Here is a 13,895-nt window from a genome sequence, read left to right as displayed (position 1 = left end):
GACCAACTTTAACTTTGAGCCTGTCTCAAAAACAAAGTCAGAAACACAGAAAGCCTTCAGAGGCAGCAGGCTCCTTTGAAACTTCAGATGCACCAGTCCATAATACCAACATGTGAGTGTTCTCTCTGTTGGAGGTAATAATAGTGTTTGATTACATAGAAACATGCCCTAATTTTCTAGAATTATATACTAAGTATTTAAGAATGAAGTATCAAGTGGCTATCATTGTTCCTTATTTATTTTATTGTCCTGTTTTGTTATAGAGTTTCATGTAGGACAGGCATTCTTCAACTTGCTGCACAGCTGAGGCTGGACTTGAACTCCTGATCCTTCTGCTTTCAACTCCCAAATGCTGGAATTATGGGAATGCACCACCACATCCAGCTATGGCTATGTTAGCATGGCTAGGGATGTAGCTCAGAGGTAGAGCACTTTGCTAGCATGCATGGGGCCCTGGCTTTAGTTCCTCAGCAGTACATGGTGAAAAGGCCATATAACGAAGAAGCCACTGTTTCGTTAGATGAGTTACTGGGGGCACCTGAGGCACTTTTGTAATAAAATAAGGGCATCAGTGTTTACGGAGAGGACCGCATGGCCTTCCCCAGTTGCAGGTATGCACTCTCCCATGACTCTGCACATGGCGGAGGGATATTCAGGCCGGGGGCCTGAGTTTTGGTAGCAGCTCATGAGTCTCGGCAGCTCGTGGCGCTAAGTCAAAGTCAGACAGTCTACTGGGTACTGAGGTGATCAGTATCCCTCTGTCCATACAGAAAGTGGCTTCTGCTAAAACTCAAGGAGAAGTGAGACCTCTGTGAACTGAATGCAGGTGCCTGTCAGTGAGAGAAAAACAAAAGGGTTTTTCAGTGAAGGTTGAGGATTGTCTCCTGAGCTGAAGGGTCTGAAATTGCTCCTTGGGGCCTGAGTTCCTGCTTATCTGCTGTCTAGTTTAGGGCTTTGGGCTACGTCTCCCCATCCAAACCTGTCAGCAGCCTTGGTGGTCTTGTAATGAGACAGCTTGTGAGGAGCATGGGCACAGGGAAGACTTGAGAGGTGCTGTCGCTCACTCTGAACTGCTCAGGTTTAAACTTTGTCAGGAGGTAGGGAGCTAGTCCACTCTGTAACGTAACATCAGATAAAAGAAAAATAGCTGAGCCCACTTCCTTTAAAAAAGAAAAAAAGCTCATATGATGGCACAAACTTGTAAAGCCCTTGCCAGGGAGGGAAGGCCAGAGCAAGGAGGGCCTTGAGGCCAGCTCCCCAGCCTACTCAGTGAGCCACAGGTAAAATGCTCTGTCTCAAAAGTATGTCTGGAGGGACAATACCCAAGATTTCTGTAGTCTTCTAGTCTCCACATACAGGTACACATACATCACACACATGCACATGCGCGCGCGTGCACACACACACACACACACACACACACACACACACACACGAGAGCAAGCGGTTAGACATTGGCTGCCACTCAGTTGGATTTTTTTAATCAAACAGTGCTTGTTCCCAGGTACTGGCTCTCAAGATGAGTGGGTGCTAGGGAAGAATTGGGGGCTCCTCCAGGTAAGACCCTGTCTGTCAAGTCACTTCTGGCAGGGCCTGGGTGAAAGCAGACATTGCTAAGATGATACCTGATGGATGGGGGGGGGTGTCCTCTGGCCTCCACTTGGGGCACTTACCTTCCTTGGGCTTGGTGGCTCAGCAAAGCCACTTGTACACCATAAAGACCCATCTCTGATTGTTGTGGCTATACTGCTGAGTGTCTCTGCCTATGCCCAGAACCTTCTGTAGTCCCTTCCAGGGCTAATAGCTCCTGTCTCATCTTGCTGCAGAGCCTTTCAAGCTTGCCTTAGGGGTTTCTGATGCAAATTAAAGCCCAGGCCTGGGGAGGTAGGTCCATTCACCCTCACCCTCACCCAACCCATCACCCCTCTCAGGAATGAACATCTAATTGCTTAATGTAGAGAGCAAGGAGCAGAGTCAGTGTCCAGACCCAGTGAGCACAGGTCAGGTGGCTCTAGCGTGGGCTTGGAAGATCCTTTCTGACTCGATCCCTCCAGGCTGTAGAGGTTTAGGGCAGTGCTAGCTATGCCCACCCAGCCCAGAGCACTAGGGTTGCACACTGGGGCAACTCATGGCAAGACTCTGGGACAAGAAGACACTGCCTTTGTGGTAGCCTGGGAAGTCCTGCTAGTAGAGTCCCCTGGTTCTTCCTCACACACAGTTCCTGGAGGAGACTTCCCAGAGCACACACACGGTGTGCTATAAAACTGAAGTCTCTGAAAACCACAGTCATAGCTGTAAATAAGTGTCTGGTATTGCAGAGTCCGATTTTCTGAGGGATAGACATGAAAATAAGCCAGTCCTTTGTCACCGGCACCCTGTTCACTCATGCTTACCCCAGACTGTTCGGGAGTTCTCTGCTGGTGAGTGGAGCACTGGGAGGCTTGTCTGGGTACCATCCAATCAATATAAGGCCCCAGTGGGCAGAGTATACCTAAGCCCTGACGAGATGAGCTCCTTTTGCTCAGGGGAAGCAGAGAAGAATCCTTACTCAGTGGTCTGGTGCAAGGGCGGAGCTCTGCTGTTGGCAGCCCTTTCCACAGTTGCTGTGGGTGATCCACCAGACTGAGGCTGTGAGTTCCTGCCTCTCCACAGCCTTCTCTCCACACCGAGCCATCCATACTGCCCACATTTCTTTGTCATAGCCAGGACCCACCAGAAAGGCCTTTGCTGACATCCATACTGCCCACATTCCTTTGTCATAGCCAGGACCCACCAGGAAGGCCTTTGCTGACATCCATACTGCCCACATTTCTTTGTCATAGCCAGGACCCACCTGGGCAGGAGTAGAGCTAGGCAGGGATATAAAGGGGGCATCAGACCATCACACAGTTCCAAGCACAGGCACAATGGTGCCGGCTGCTGTCTGGGGAGCTAGCCCTGTCTGCAAAGGCCAGACAGACACAGGACAGAGTAAGCCCAAGTGAGGAGTGAGGAGCCCCCAATACACACCTAGGGGTGTGATTGTGACTTGGACACTGTGCCTACCTTCAGACTGTGCCACACTGCTTTAGTCACATGTTGAATCTTTTGTAATCAGTGACAGGTTCATATTTTGAAAAACTGTGAAGATAAATTAGTATGTACTCCAGAGGATAGCAGTACGATCAATAACTAAGTATGCCTGTGTATTTATGCTGTCTCTGTGAACTCCATCAGAAATAATAGCCACATCTGGTGATTCATTCACTCACTCAGTCATTTTGGGAGCACTCTGTACACAGGTATCGGGACACCTTTCCTATGCTTAATAAAACGCTGCCCCAGGCATCATTCCCATAGCACATGTGAAGCCATGCAGACAGTTTGTGCATAGGCGTGTCCTGGGGCTGATGCTTTGATTGATGCCCATCCCACCTTGAGCAGTGATGGATGGAGATGGAACAGAGCCTTGCACATAGCAAGCCAGCATGCCACTCTCCACTCCAGCTCCTCTGCCAGTGTCACCTGATGGGCGCGTGTTGGATAAGATCCTCTCTGAGCTTAGGAAGCAAGTATACGAGTGTACACCTTTCTACCTTGTTCCTAGGATGCCAAGTTTGTGGAAGAGCGACGAAAGCAACTCCAGAGTTACCTACGCAGCGTCATGAACAAGGTCATCCAGATGGTGCCTGAGTTTGCTGCCAACCCCAAGAAGGAGACCCTGGTGCAGCTGGTGCCTTTCTTCGTGTGAGTATCTGTCCTGAGGCATGCTCCTGGGCGCTAAGCTCTGCTCCCTTTGCACAATTAGAGTTAGGTTCCCGGGGCTCTGTGCAGGTTTCCCAGTGTGCAAAGCTGCAGCACCTGGGAGCTGTCACTGGTGCTGAAACAAACTCCAACCTGGACCTTGCCAACCTGGTGTCTGAATGAGCATCCTTGATGGTCCTCCGTCAGCACTAAGCTTACATTTTTTTTTATATTTCTTTTTTTTTTTTATTAACTTGAGTATTTCTTATATACATTTCGAGTGTTATTCCCTTTCCCGGTTTCCGGGCAAACATCCCCCTCCCCCCTCCCCTTCCTTATGGGTGTTCCCCTCCCAACCCTCCCCCCATTGCCGCCCTCCCCCCATAGACTAGTTCACTGGGGGTTCAGTCTTAGCAGGACCCAGGGCTTCCCCTTCCACTGGTGCTCTTACTAGGATATTCATTGCTACCTATGGGGTCAGAGTCCAGGGTCAGTCCATGTATAGTCTTTAGGTAGTGGCTTAGTCCCTGGAAGCTCTGGTTGCTTGGCATTGTTGTACTTTTGGGGTCTCGAGCCCCTTCAAGCTCTTCCAGTTCTTTCTCTGATTCCTTCAATAGGGGACCTATTCTCAGTTCAGTGGTTTGCTGCTGGCATACGCCTCTATATTTGCTGTATTCTGGCTGTGTCTCTCAGGAGCGATCTACATCCGGCTCCTGTCGGTCTGCACTCCTTTGCTTCATCCATCTTGTCTAATTGGGTGGCTGTATATGTATGGGCCACATGTGGGGCAGGCTCTGAATGGGTGTTCCTTCAGTCTCTGTTTTAATCTTTGCCTCTCCCTTCCCTGCCAAGGGTATTCTTTTTCCTCATTTAAAGAAGGAGTGAAGCATTCACATTTTGATCATCCGTCTTGAGTTTCGTTTGTTCTAGGGATCTAGGGTAATTCAAGCATTTGGGCTAATAGCCACTTATCAATGAGTGCATACCATGTATGTCTTTCTGTGATTGGGTTAGCTCACTCAGGATGATATTTTCCAGTTCCAACCATTTGCCTACGAATTTCTTAAACTCGTTGTTTTTGATAGCTGAGTAATATTCCATTGTGTAGATGTACCACATTTTCTGTATCCATTCCTCTGTTGAAGGGCATCTGGGTTCTTTCCATTTTCTAGCTATTATAAATAAGGCTGCGATGAACATAGTGGAGCACGTGTCTCTTTTATATGTTGAGGCATCTTTTGGGTATATGCCCAAGAGAGGTATAGCTGGATCCTCAGGCAGTTCAATGTCCAATTTTCTGAGGAACCTCCAGACTGATTTCCAGAATGGTTGTACCAGTCTGCAATCCCACCAACAATGGAGGAGTGTTCCTCTTCCTCCACATCCTCGCCAGCATCTGCTGTCACCTGAGTTTTTGATCTTAGCCAATCGCACTGGTGTGAGGTGAAATCTCAGGGTTGTTTTGATTTGCATTTCCCTTATGACTAAAGATGTTGAACATTTCTTTAGGTGTTTCTCAGCCATTCGGCATTCCTCAGCTGTGAATTCTTTGTTTAGCTCTGAACCCCATTTTTTAATAGGGTTATTTGTCTCCCTGCGGTCTAACTTCTTGAGTTCTTTGTATATTTTGGATATAAGGCCTCTATCTGTTGTAGGATTGGTAAAGATCTTTTCCCAATCTGTTGGTTGCCATTTTGTCCTAACCACAGTGTCCTTTGCCTTACAGAAGCTTTGCAGTTTTATGAGATCCCATTTGTCGATTCTTGATCTTAGAGCATAAGCCATTGGTGTTTTGTTCAGGAAATTTTTTCCAGTGCCCATGTGTTCCAGATGCTTCCCTAGTTTTTCTTCTATTAGTTTGAGTGCGTCTGGTTTGATGTGGAGGTCCTTGATCCACTTGGACTTAAGCTTTGTACAGGGTGATAAGCATGGATCGATCTGCATTCTTCTACATGTTGCCCTCCAGTTGAACCAGCACCATTTGCTGAAAATGCTATCTTTTTTCCATTGGATGGTTTTGGCTCCTTTGTCAAAAATCAAGTGACCATAGGTGTGTGGGTTCATTTCTGGGTCTTCAATTCTATTCCATTGGTCTATCTGTCTGTCTCTGTACCAATACCATGCAGTTTTTATCACTATTGCTCTGTAATACTGCTTGAGTTCAGGGATAGTGATTCCCCCTGAAGTCCTTTTATTGTTGAGGATAGCTTTAGCTATCCTGGGTTTTTTGTTATTCCAGATGAATTTGCAAATTGTTCTGTCTAACTCTTTGAAGAATTGGATTGGTATTTTGATGGGGATTGCATTGAATCTGTAGATTGCTTTTGGTAAAATGGCCATTTTTACTATATTAATCCTGCCAATCCATGAGCATGGGAGATCTTTCCATCTTCTGAGGTCTTCTTCAATTTCTTTCCTCAGTGTCTTGAAGTTCTTATTGTACAGATCTTTTACTTGCTTGGTTAAAGTCACACCGAGGTACTTTATATTATTTGGGTCTATTATGAAGGGTGTCGTTTCCCTAATTTCTTTCTCGGCTTGTTTCTCTTTTGTATAGAGGAAGGCAACTGATTTATTTGAGTTAATTTTATACCCAGCCACTTTGCTGAAGTTGTTTATCAGCTTTAGTAGTTCTCTGGTGGAACTTTTGGGATCACTTAAATATACTATCATGTCATCTGCAAATAGTGATATTTTGACCTCTTCTTTTCCGATCTGTATCCCCTTGATCTCCTTTTGTTGTCTGATTGCTCTGGCTAGAACTTCAAGAACTATATTGAATAAGTAGGGAGAGAGTGGGCAGCCTTGTCTAGTCCCTGATTTTAGTGGGATTGCTTCAAGTTTCTCTCCATTTAGTTTAATGTTAGCAACTGGTTTGCTATATATGGCTTTTACTATGTTTAGGTATGGGCCTTGAACCTCCTATTCTTTCCAGGACTTTTATCATGAAGGGGTGTTGAATTTTGTCAAATGCTTTCTCAGCATCTAATGAAATGATCATGTGGTTCTGTTCTTTCAGTTTGTTTATATAATGGATCACGTTGATGGTTTTCCGTATATTAAACCATCCCTGCATGCCTGGGATGAAGCCTACTTGATCATGGTGGATGATTGTTTTGATGTGCTCTTGAATTCGGTTTGCCAGAATTTTATTGAGTATTTTTGCGTCGATATTCATAAGGGAAATTGGTCTGAAGTTCTCTTTCTTTGTTGTGTCTTTGTGTGGTTTAGGTATAAGAGTAATTGTGGCTTCGTAGAAGGAATTCGGTAGGGCTCCATCTGTTTCAATTTTGTGGAATAGTTTGGATAATATTGGTATGAGGTCTTCTATGAAGGTTTGATAGAATTCTGCACTAAACCCGTCTGGACCTGGGCTCTTTTTGGTTGGGAGACCTTTAATGACTGCTTCTATTTCCTTAGGAGTTATGGGGTTGTTTAACTGGTTTATCTGTTCCTCATTTAACTTCGATACCTGGTATCTGTCTAGGAAATTGTCCATTTCCTGAAGATTTTCAAGTTTTGTTGAATATAGGTTTTTATAGTAAGATCTGATGATTTTTTGAATTTCCTCTGAATCTGTAGTTATGTCTCCCTTTTCATTTCTGATTTTGTTAATTTGGACGCACTCTCTGTGTCCTCTCGTTAGTCTGGCTAAGGGTTTATCTATCTTGTTGATTTTCTCAAAGAACCAACTTTTGGTTCTGTTGATTGTTTCTGTGGTCCTTTTTGTTTCTACTTGGTTGATTTCAGCTCTGAGTTTGATTATTTCCTGCCTTCTACTCCTCCTGGGTGTATTTGCTTCTTTTTGTTCTAGAGCTTTTAGGTGTGCTGTCAAACTGCTGACATATGCTCTTTCCTGTTTCTTTCTGCAGGCACTCAGCGCTATGAGTTTTCCTCTTAGCACAGCTTTCATTGTGTCCCATAAGTTTGAGTATGTTGTATCTTCATTTTCATTAAATTCTAAAAAGTTTTTAATTTCTTTCTTTATTTCTTCCTTGACCAGGTTATCATTGAGTAGAGCATTGTTCAATTTCCACGTATATGTGGGCATTCTTCCCTTATTGTTATTGAAGACCAGTTTTAGGCCGTGGTGGTCCGATAGCACGCATGGGATTATTTCTATCTTTCTGTACCTGTTGAGGCCCGTTTTTTGACCAATTATATGGTCAATTTTGGAGAAAGTACCATGAGGAGCTGAGAAGAAGGTATATCCTTTTGCTTTAGGATAGAATGTTCTATAAATATCCGTTAAGTCCATTTGGCTCATGACTTATCTTAGTCTGTCTACATCACTGTTTAATTTCTGTTTCCATGATCTGTCCATTGATGAGAGTGGGGTGTTGAAATCTCCCACTATTATTGTGTGAGGTGCAATGTGTGTTTTGAGCTTTAGTAAGGTTTCTTTTACGTATGTAGGTGCCCTTGTATTTGGGGCATAGATATTTAGGATTGAGAGTTCATCTTGGTGGATTTTTCCTTTGATGAATATGAAGTGTCCTTCCTTATCTTTTTTGATGACTTTTAGTTGGAAATTGATTTTATTTGATATTAGTATGGCTACTCCAGCTTGCTTCTTCTGACCATTTGCTTGGAAAGTTGTTTTCCAGCCTTTCACTCTGAGGTATTGTCTGTCTTTGTCTCTGAGGTGTGTTTCCTGTAGGCAGCAGAATGCAGGGTCCTCGTTGCGTATCCAGTTTGTTAATCTATGTCTTTTTATTGGGGAGTTGAGGCCATTGATATTGAGAGATATTAAGGAATAGTGATTATTGCTTCCCGTTATATTCATATTTGGATGTGAGGTTATGTTTGTGTGCTTTCATTCTCTTTGTTTTGTTGCCAAGACGATTAGTTTCTTGCTTCTTCTAGGGTATAGCTTGCCTCCTTATGTTGGGCTTTACCATTTATTATCCTTTGTAGTGCTGGATTTGTAGAAAGATATTGTGTAAATTTGGTTTTGTCATGGAATATCTTGTTTTCTCCATCGATGTTAATTGAGAGTTTTGCTGGATACAGTAACCTGGGCTGGCATTTGTGTTCTCTTAGGGTCTGTATAACATCAGTCCAGGATCTTCTGGCCTTCATAGTTTCTGGCGAGAAGTCTGGTGTGATTCTGATAGGTCTCCCTTTATATGTTACTTGACCTTTTTCCCTTACTGCTTTTAAAATTCTTTCTTTATTTTGTGCGTTTGGTGTTTTGACAATTATGTGACGGGAGGTGTTTCTTTTCTGGTCCAATCTGTTTGGAGTTCTGTAGGCTTCTTGTATGTCTATGGGTATCTCTTTTTTTAGGTTAGGGAAGTTTTCTTCTATGATTTTGTTGAAGATATTTACTGGTCCTTTGAGCTGGGAGTCTTCACTCTCTTCTATACCTATTATCCTTAGGTTTGATCTTCTCATTGAGTCCTGGATTTCCTGTATGTTTTGGACCAGTAGCTTTTTCCGCTTTACATTATCTTTGACAGTTGAGTCAATGATTTCTATGGAATCTTCTGCTCCTGAGATTCTCTCTTCCATCTCTTGTATTCTGTTGGTGAAGCTTGTATCTACAGCTCCTTGTCTCTTCTTTTGGTTTTCTATGTCCAGGGTTGTTTCCATGTGTTCTTTCTTGATTGCTTCTATTTCCATTTTTAATTCCTTCAACTGTTTGATTGTGTTTTCCTGGAATTCTTTCAGGGATTTTTGCGATTCCTCTCTGTAGGCTTTTACTTGTTTATTAATGTTTTCCTGTGCTTCCCTAAGTGTGTTCATGTCTTTCTTGAAGTCCTCCAGCATCATGATCAAATATGATTTTGAAACTAGATCTTGCTTTTCTGGTGTGTTTGGATATTCCATGTTTGTTTTGGTGGGAGAATTGGGCTCCGATGATGGCATGTAGTCTTGGTTTCTGTTGCTTGGTTTCCTGCGCTTGCCTCTCGCCATCAGATTATCTCTAGTGTTACTTTGTTCTGCTATTTCTGACAGTGGCTAGACTGTCCTATAAGCCTGTGTGTCAGGAGTGCTGTAGACCTGTTTTCCTCTCTTTCAGTCAGTTATGGGGACAGAGTGTTCTGCTTTCGGGCGTGTAGTTTTTCCTCTCTACAGGTCTTCAGCTGTTCCTGTGGGCCTGTGTCTTGAGTTCACCAGGCAGCTTTCTTGCAGCAGAAAATTTGGTCTTACCTGTGGTCCCGAGGCTCAGGTTCGCTCGTGGGGTGCTGCCCAGGGGCTCTCTGCAGCGGCAGCAACCAGGAAGACCTGTGCCGCCCCTTCCGGGAGCTTCAGTGCACCAGGGTTCCAGATGGTCTTTGGCTTTTTCCTCTGGCGTCCGAGATGTGTGTGCAGGGAGCAGTCTCTTCTGGTTTCCCAGGCTTGTCTGCCTCTCTGAAGGTTTAGCTCTCCCTCCCACGGGATTTGGGTGCAGAGAACTGTTTATCCGGTCTGTTTCCTTCAGGGTCCGGCGGTGTCTCTGGCAGGTGTCCTGCTGCTCCTGGGCCCTCCCCCACGGGAGCCCAGAGGCCTTATACAGTTTCCTCTTGGGCCAGGGATGTGGGCAGGGGTGAGCAGTGTTGGTGGTCTCTTCCGCTCTGCAGCCTCAGGAGTGCCCACCTGACCAGGCAGTTGGGTCTCTCTCTCACCGGGTCTGGGAGCAGAGAGCTGCTGCTGGCCGGGATCCTCGGGTGTGGGACTTCCGGTAAACACAGAACGTGCCTGGTCCTAGAGAAATTCTGCTTCCGTGTGTCCCAAGCTCACCAGGCAGCTTTCTTGCAGCAGAAAATTTGGTCTTACCTGTGGTCCCGAGGCTCAGGTTCGCTCGTGGGGTGCTGCCCAGGGCTACATTTTTTTTTATTACATGTTTTTACGTGTGTGTTCATGTGTGGAAGGCAGAGGACCTCCGCCATGTGGTCCTAGGGGTTCAATGTGTACCCACAGCTCTGGTGCTGTTGTTAGGAGGATGAATCTAAGCAGTGCTTTGGAGTGGTGCCTTGTCCCTCTCTTCCAAATGTCTTCATTGCCTGGAACGTTTATGTCCTTGAGTTAAGATGACCAAGATCATGAAGTCCTGAGATTCTCATGATCTCCAGGTGTGGGAAGGCAATGATACCATTTCTAATACACTCTCCTTGTGGAAGTCCCAGGTGTAACAGGCCTCAGGGAGAGGCCTGTGGGTCCTCACAGTTAAGTTTGAGAATCTCACGTGAGAAGTCCTTGTCTGAGTCTGTATAACTTGCTGGGACAAAGTTAACGTGTCCTTCTGCCAAGGTTCTTTACAGGAGTGTGCCGAAAGGAACCTGGGCTGTTCACACCCACAGTGATGCTGTAACCAGAAATGGGTGGATTTCTACTCTGTCTGTGGAATGTGCCCAGAGTTTCCAGTTTGAGCTTTGACCAGACAGACAGAGCTACTCTCTGCAGAGATCCTTTTGTCACTTACTGGTTTCAGTTGTCTTTAAGTCTAATGCATTGTATATTAAAAGATACCTTTCCCCTGTTTAAAAGGGACAAGTTGGGACACTGCGTCTTCCCACTGTCAGTTACATCATGAGGAACACTAGCTCATGTCTCAGGCAGCTCTAGCCAGGCATCTGTTAGGAATTCGCCTTTCCCTCTGAGCCCCAGAAGTTTGGACTTTACCCGCAGTTGTAAAGGGAATTCCAGGCCAGGCCCAGAAGGACAGATGATAAGGAATCTGAGAGAAGGACGGTCCCCAAGGATACCAGGGTCCACAGCTGGCTCCAGCAGTCCAGCCACCACAGACCGGTGTTCATTGCTACATGCTGGGCTGCTGGGTTGTGACAGCTGCATGTCAGTGCTGTGTCCAGCATGGGATGCAGGTCCAGCTGTCAGTGCTAATCAGTACTGAGAGAGAAATTGTCTGTTCCTCATTAGCACACAGAACACAGGGTCCAATTTTGTAGGCTTAAAGAACAAAGGAATTTCAGTAGAAGATTTGGAAAAGTGGAATTTTGAGTAAACAGTAGGCTAAAAACTCTGGTCAGCCCTAAGTAGCTTTATCTCTTTGGGTATCTCTCCTGTCTTTTGTGAGTAGGTGAGATTGCAGGGTGAGAGCTACAGGTTGTTCTCATTTTGGGGTTCAAAGAGGTGATCTGCGGTCAAGTCTTGCACATCTTGCCAGGGATCCCCAAAGATGTTTTCTATCTATGTTGCTCATAGAAGACCATGAAATCAGCGTCCTTAATGAAGAGCCTAGCCAGAGAGTTTCAGTTAAACACAGTTACACACACACACACACACACACACACACACACACACATATACATATATACGGTCTCACACACATACAGACACAGATATGTATATACAGACATGCTACACAGACATACACAGATAGACATGTATGTGTACACAAATGCACAGATACAAGAAGCAGGCACATATGTACACAGACACATAAATATACATGAATACACATATACGCACTTGTCAACTAAAGAGATAAATCCCTTAAAGCATCATGTTAATAAACCTCTGCAGCCTCCTTGTTTCTTTTCTGACACTGACTTGGGAGCTTAAAGGTCCTGTCTAGTGAGCGAATGTCCATGGATGCATTTCCTAAGAAGCGTTGTGGTGAGCTGGGCCAGCCCCATTCTGCACAGTCCTTATCTCATCATCCTCTCCGCTCTCACTGGGTGGCAGCTGTGCTTGTTTTACTGTGGAACTGTGGTGGTGGTGGTGGTGGTGGTGGTGGTGGTGGTGGTGGTGGTGGTGGTGCCATTAAAATACCAATCCCACAAGGACTTGTAGCAGTTCAAGTTAGAGCAGTGTGATTGCGTGCGTGAGCTATTTTATAACATGGAAAAGCGAAGGTCAGCCAGAGAGGAGACACAACTGATCTCAGGGCTCCTCCCAGCACATGGGAAACCTGGGCAAGATGGTGCCCTCACCTGGGTTGGGGTCATAGTTGGAAACTTTCCAGCCCATGGGCAGACCTAATCCCATTGCAGACAATGGAGTTTTCTCATCTGTTTTTAAGCGAAGCAGTTGCCATTGTAAAACAACTAAATTCATCAGGTTAGGACATGAAATAATGCCAGGTTTCTCTTGAACATAAGATTGATCTTTCCCTGTCCCCATCATGCGACACTCAGCTTTGGGCATTGGTGACTCTGTACCCTTAGATCCTCTTGTCTCAGATGCTAACCAGCCTCCCTGCCACACACGATTCTCTGGCTGGTTTCTCACATGCCTCACACTCACAGGGCCTGCCTAGCTCTGCAGAGACTCCAAGGTGTGGCCCTGGATCGTGATCACTCTAAGAGCCCTTCCATAGATGATGGACTCGAGATACCCTGCCCCCCATGCTGCTGTCGTCCATTCCGCTTCTGCCTATGTCGGGTGCCTGCTCATCTATTCTGTGAGCCAGACTCTGTAGATGGGGCAGGGATCAGGGCTGTCAGAGCCTCTGAGAGGAGCTGGCTGGCGAATCCCCTCCTGTGTGCCCTTAAGTTCTCAGCGTTTTGCAGTTTTGTGTCTGGTGTTGGGTGGAGCCTGCGGCACATAGACTTTGCTGGTGTCAGTGTCGTTGTGTCTGGGAGGCCAGCATGGCCTTGGAGCAGCCTGCTATCCCCACAAATCTGAGAGTGGAGAAGCAGCAGGCCCAGTGCCCACTTTTAGCCAATTTCCTTCCTTGACAACGAAGCCTGCCTCACCCAGCACTGAGGCTGAAAGTGGGACAGTGGGAAGCGGGCCTTTCTTCTCAGCTTTAGGTTCTGTGCCAGTGCGGCACATGGGAGTCCCCACCTCCAAATAGGGAGCAGAAAGATAGCCTTTCTCACCCACCCTTGAGGAGGCCACCTTTTCTGTGCTCTCCTGGCATTTCTGACCTGCAGAAGTTTGCTCTGACCCTGGGGGAGGTGGTGCCCCTAAGGAAGGGACTCCAAGAGTTCCCTGAGGACATGGGCAGCACATCACGAGGCTTCAGTGATTTGCAGGGCTGCCACTTAACACTATCATTAAAATGCATCTTCTCTGTGAAACTCACCCCTTGGAGGCTGCGGTGCCCATGGGAGGGACAGATGGGGGGAGACAGAATAAAGGAGGTCACCACATAGACCCCCACATGGAGGTTCAGCAGAAGTGGGGGTTTCTCCACCCACTGTCACTTTTACTCCAAACGTTGTTAAATATAGTTTCTGCTGAGATGAGAAGAGCCATGTTCTCCCAGAGAGCAATTAAGT

The 13,895-nt window shown here is 45.9% G+C and overlaps 1 protein-coding gene across 8 annotated transcripts in view; it reads left to right on the top strand.

Annotated features, from left to right (window-relative positions):
• Snx29 (sorting nexin 29) overlaps positions 1–13,895 on the top strand; it is a 413,834-nt gene that overhangs the window by 384,544 nt on the left and 15,395 nt on the right. For all 8 annotated transcript variants that reach the window (XM_087574449.1, XM_087574446.1, NM_001109526.2 and 5 more), the window contains one exon: positions 3,587–3,726. In XM_087574449.1, the coding sequence (XP_087430575.1) occupies positions 3,587–3,726 (140 nt within the window). The remainder of the gene's footprint in view (positions 1–3,586; positions 3,727–13,895) is intronic.

The sequence above is a fragment of the Rattus norvegicus genome, chromosome 10 (genome assembly GCF_021556685.1).
Source record: "Rattus norvegicus strain SHRSP/BbbUtx chromosome 10, alternate assembly SHRSP_T2T, whole genome shotgun sequence".
Classification (NCBI taxonomy): Eukaryota; Metazoa; Chordata; class Mammalia; order Rodentia; family Muridae; genus Rattus; species Rattus norvegicus.
This window is presented reverse-complemented; position numbering and strand designations above follow the sequence as displayed.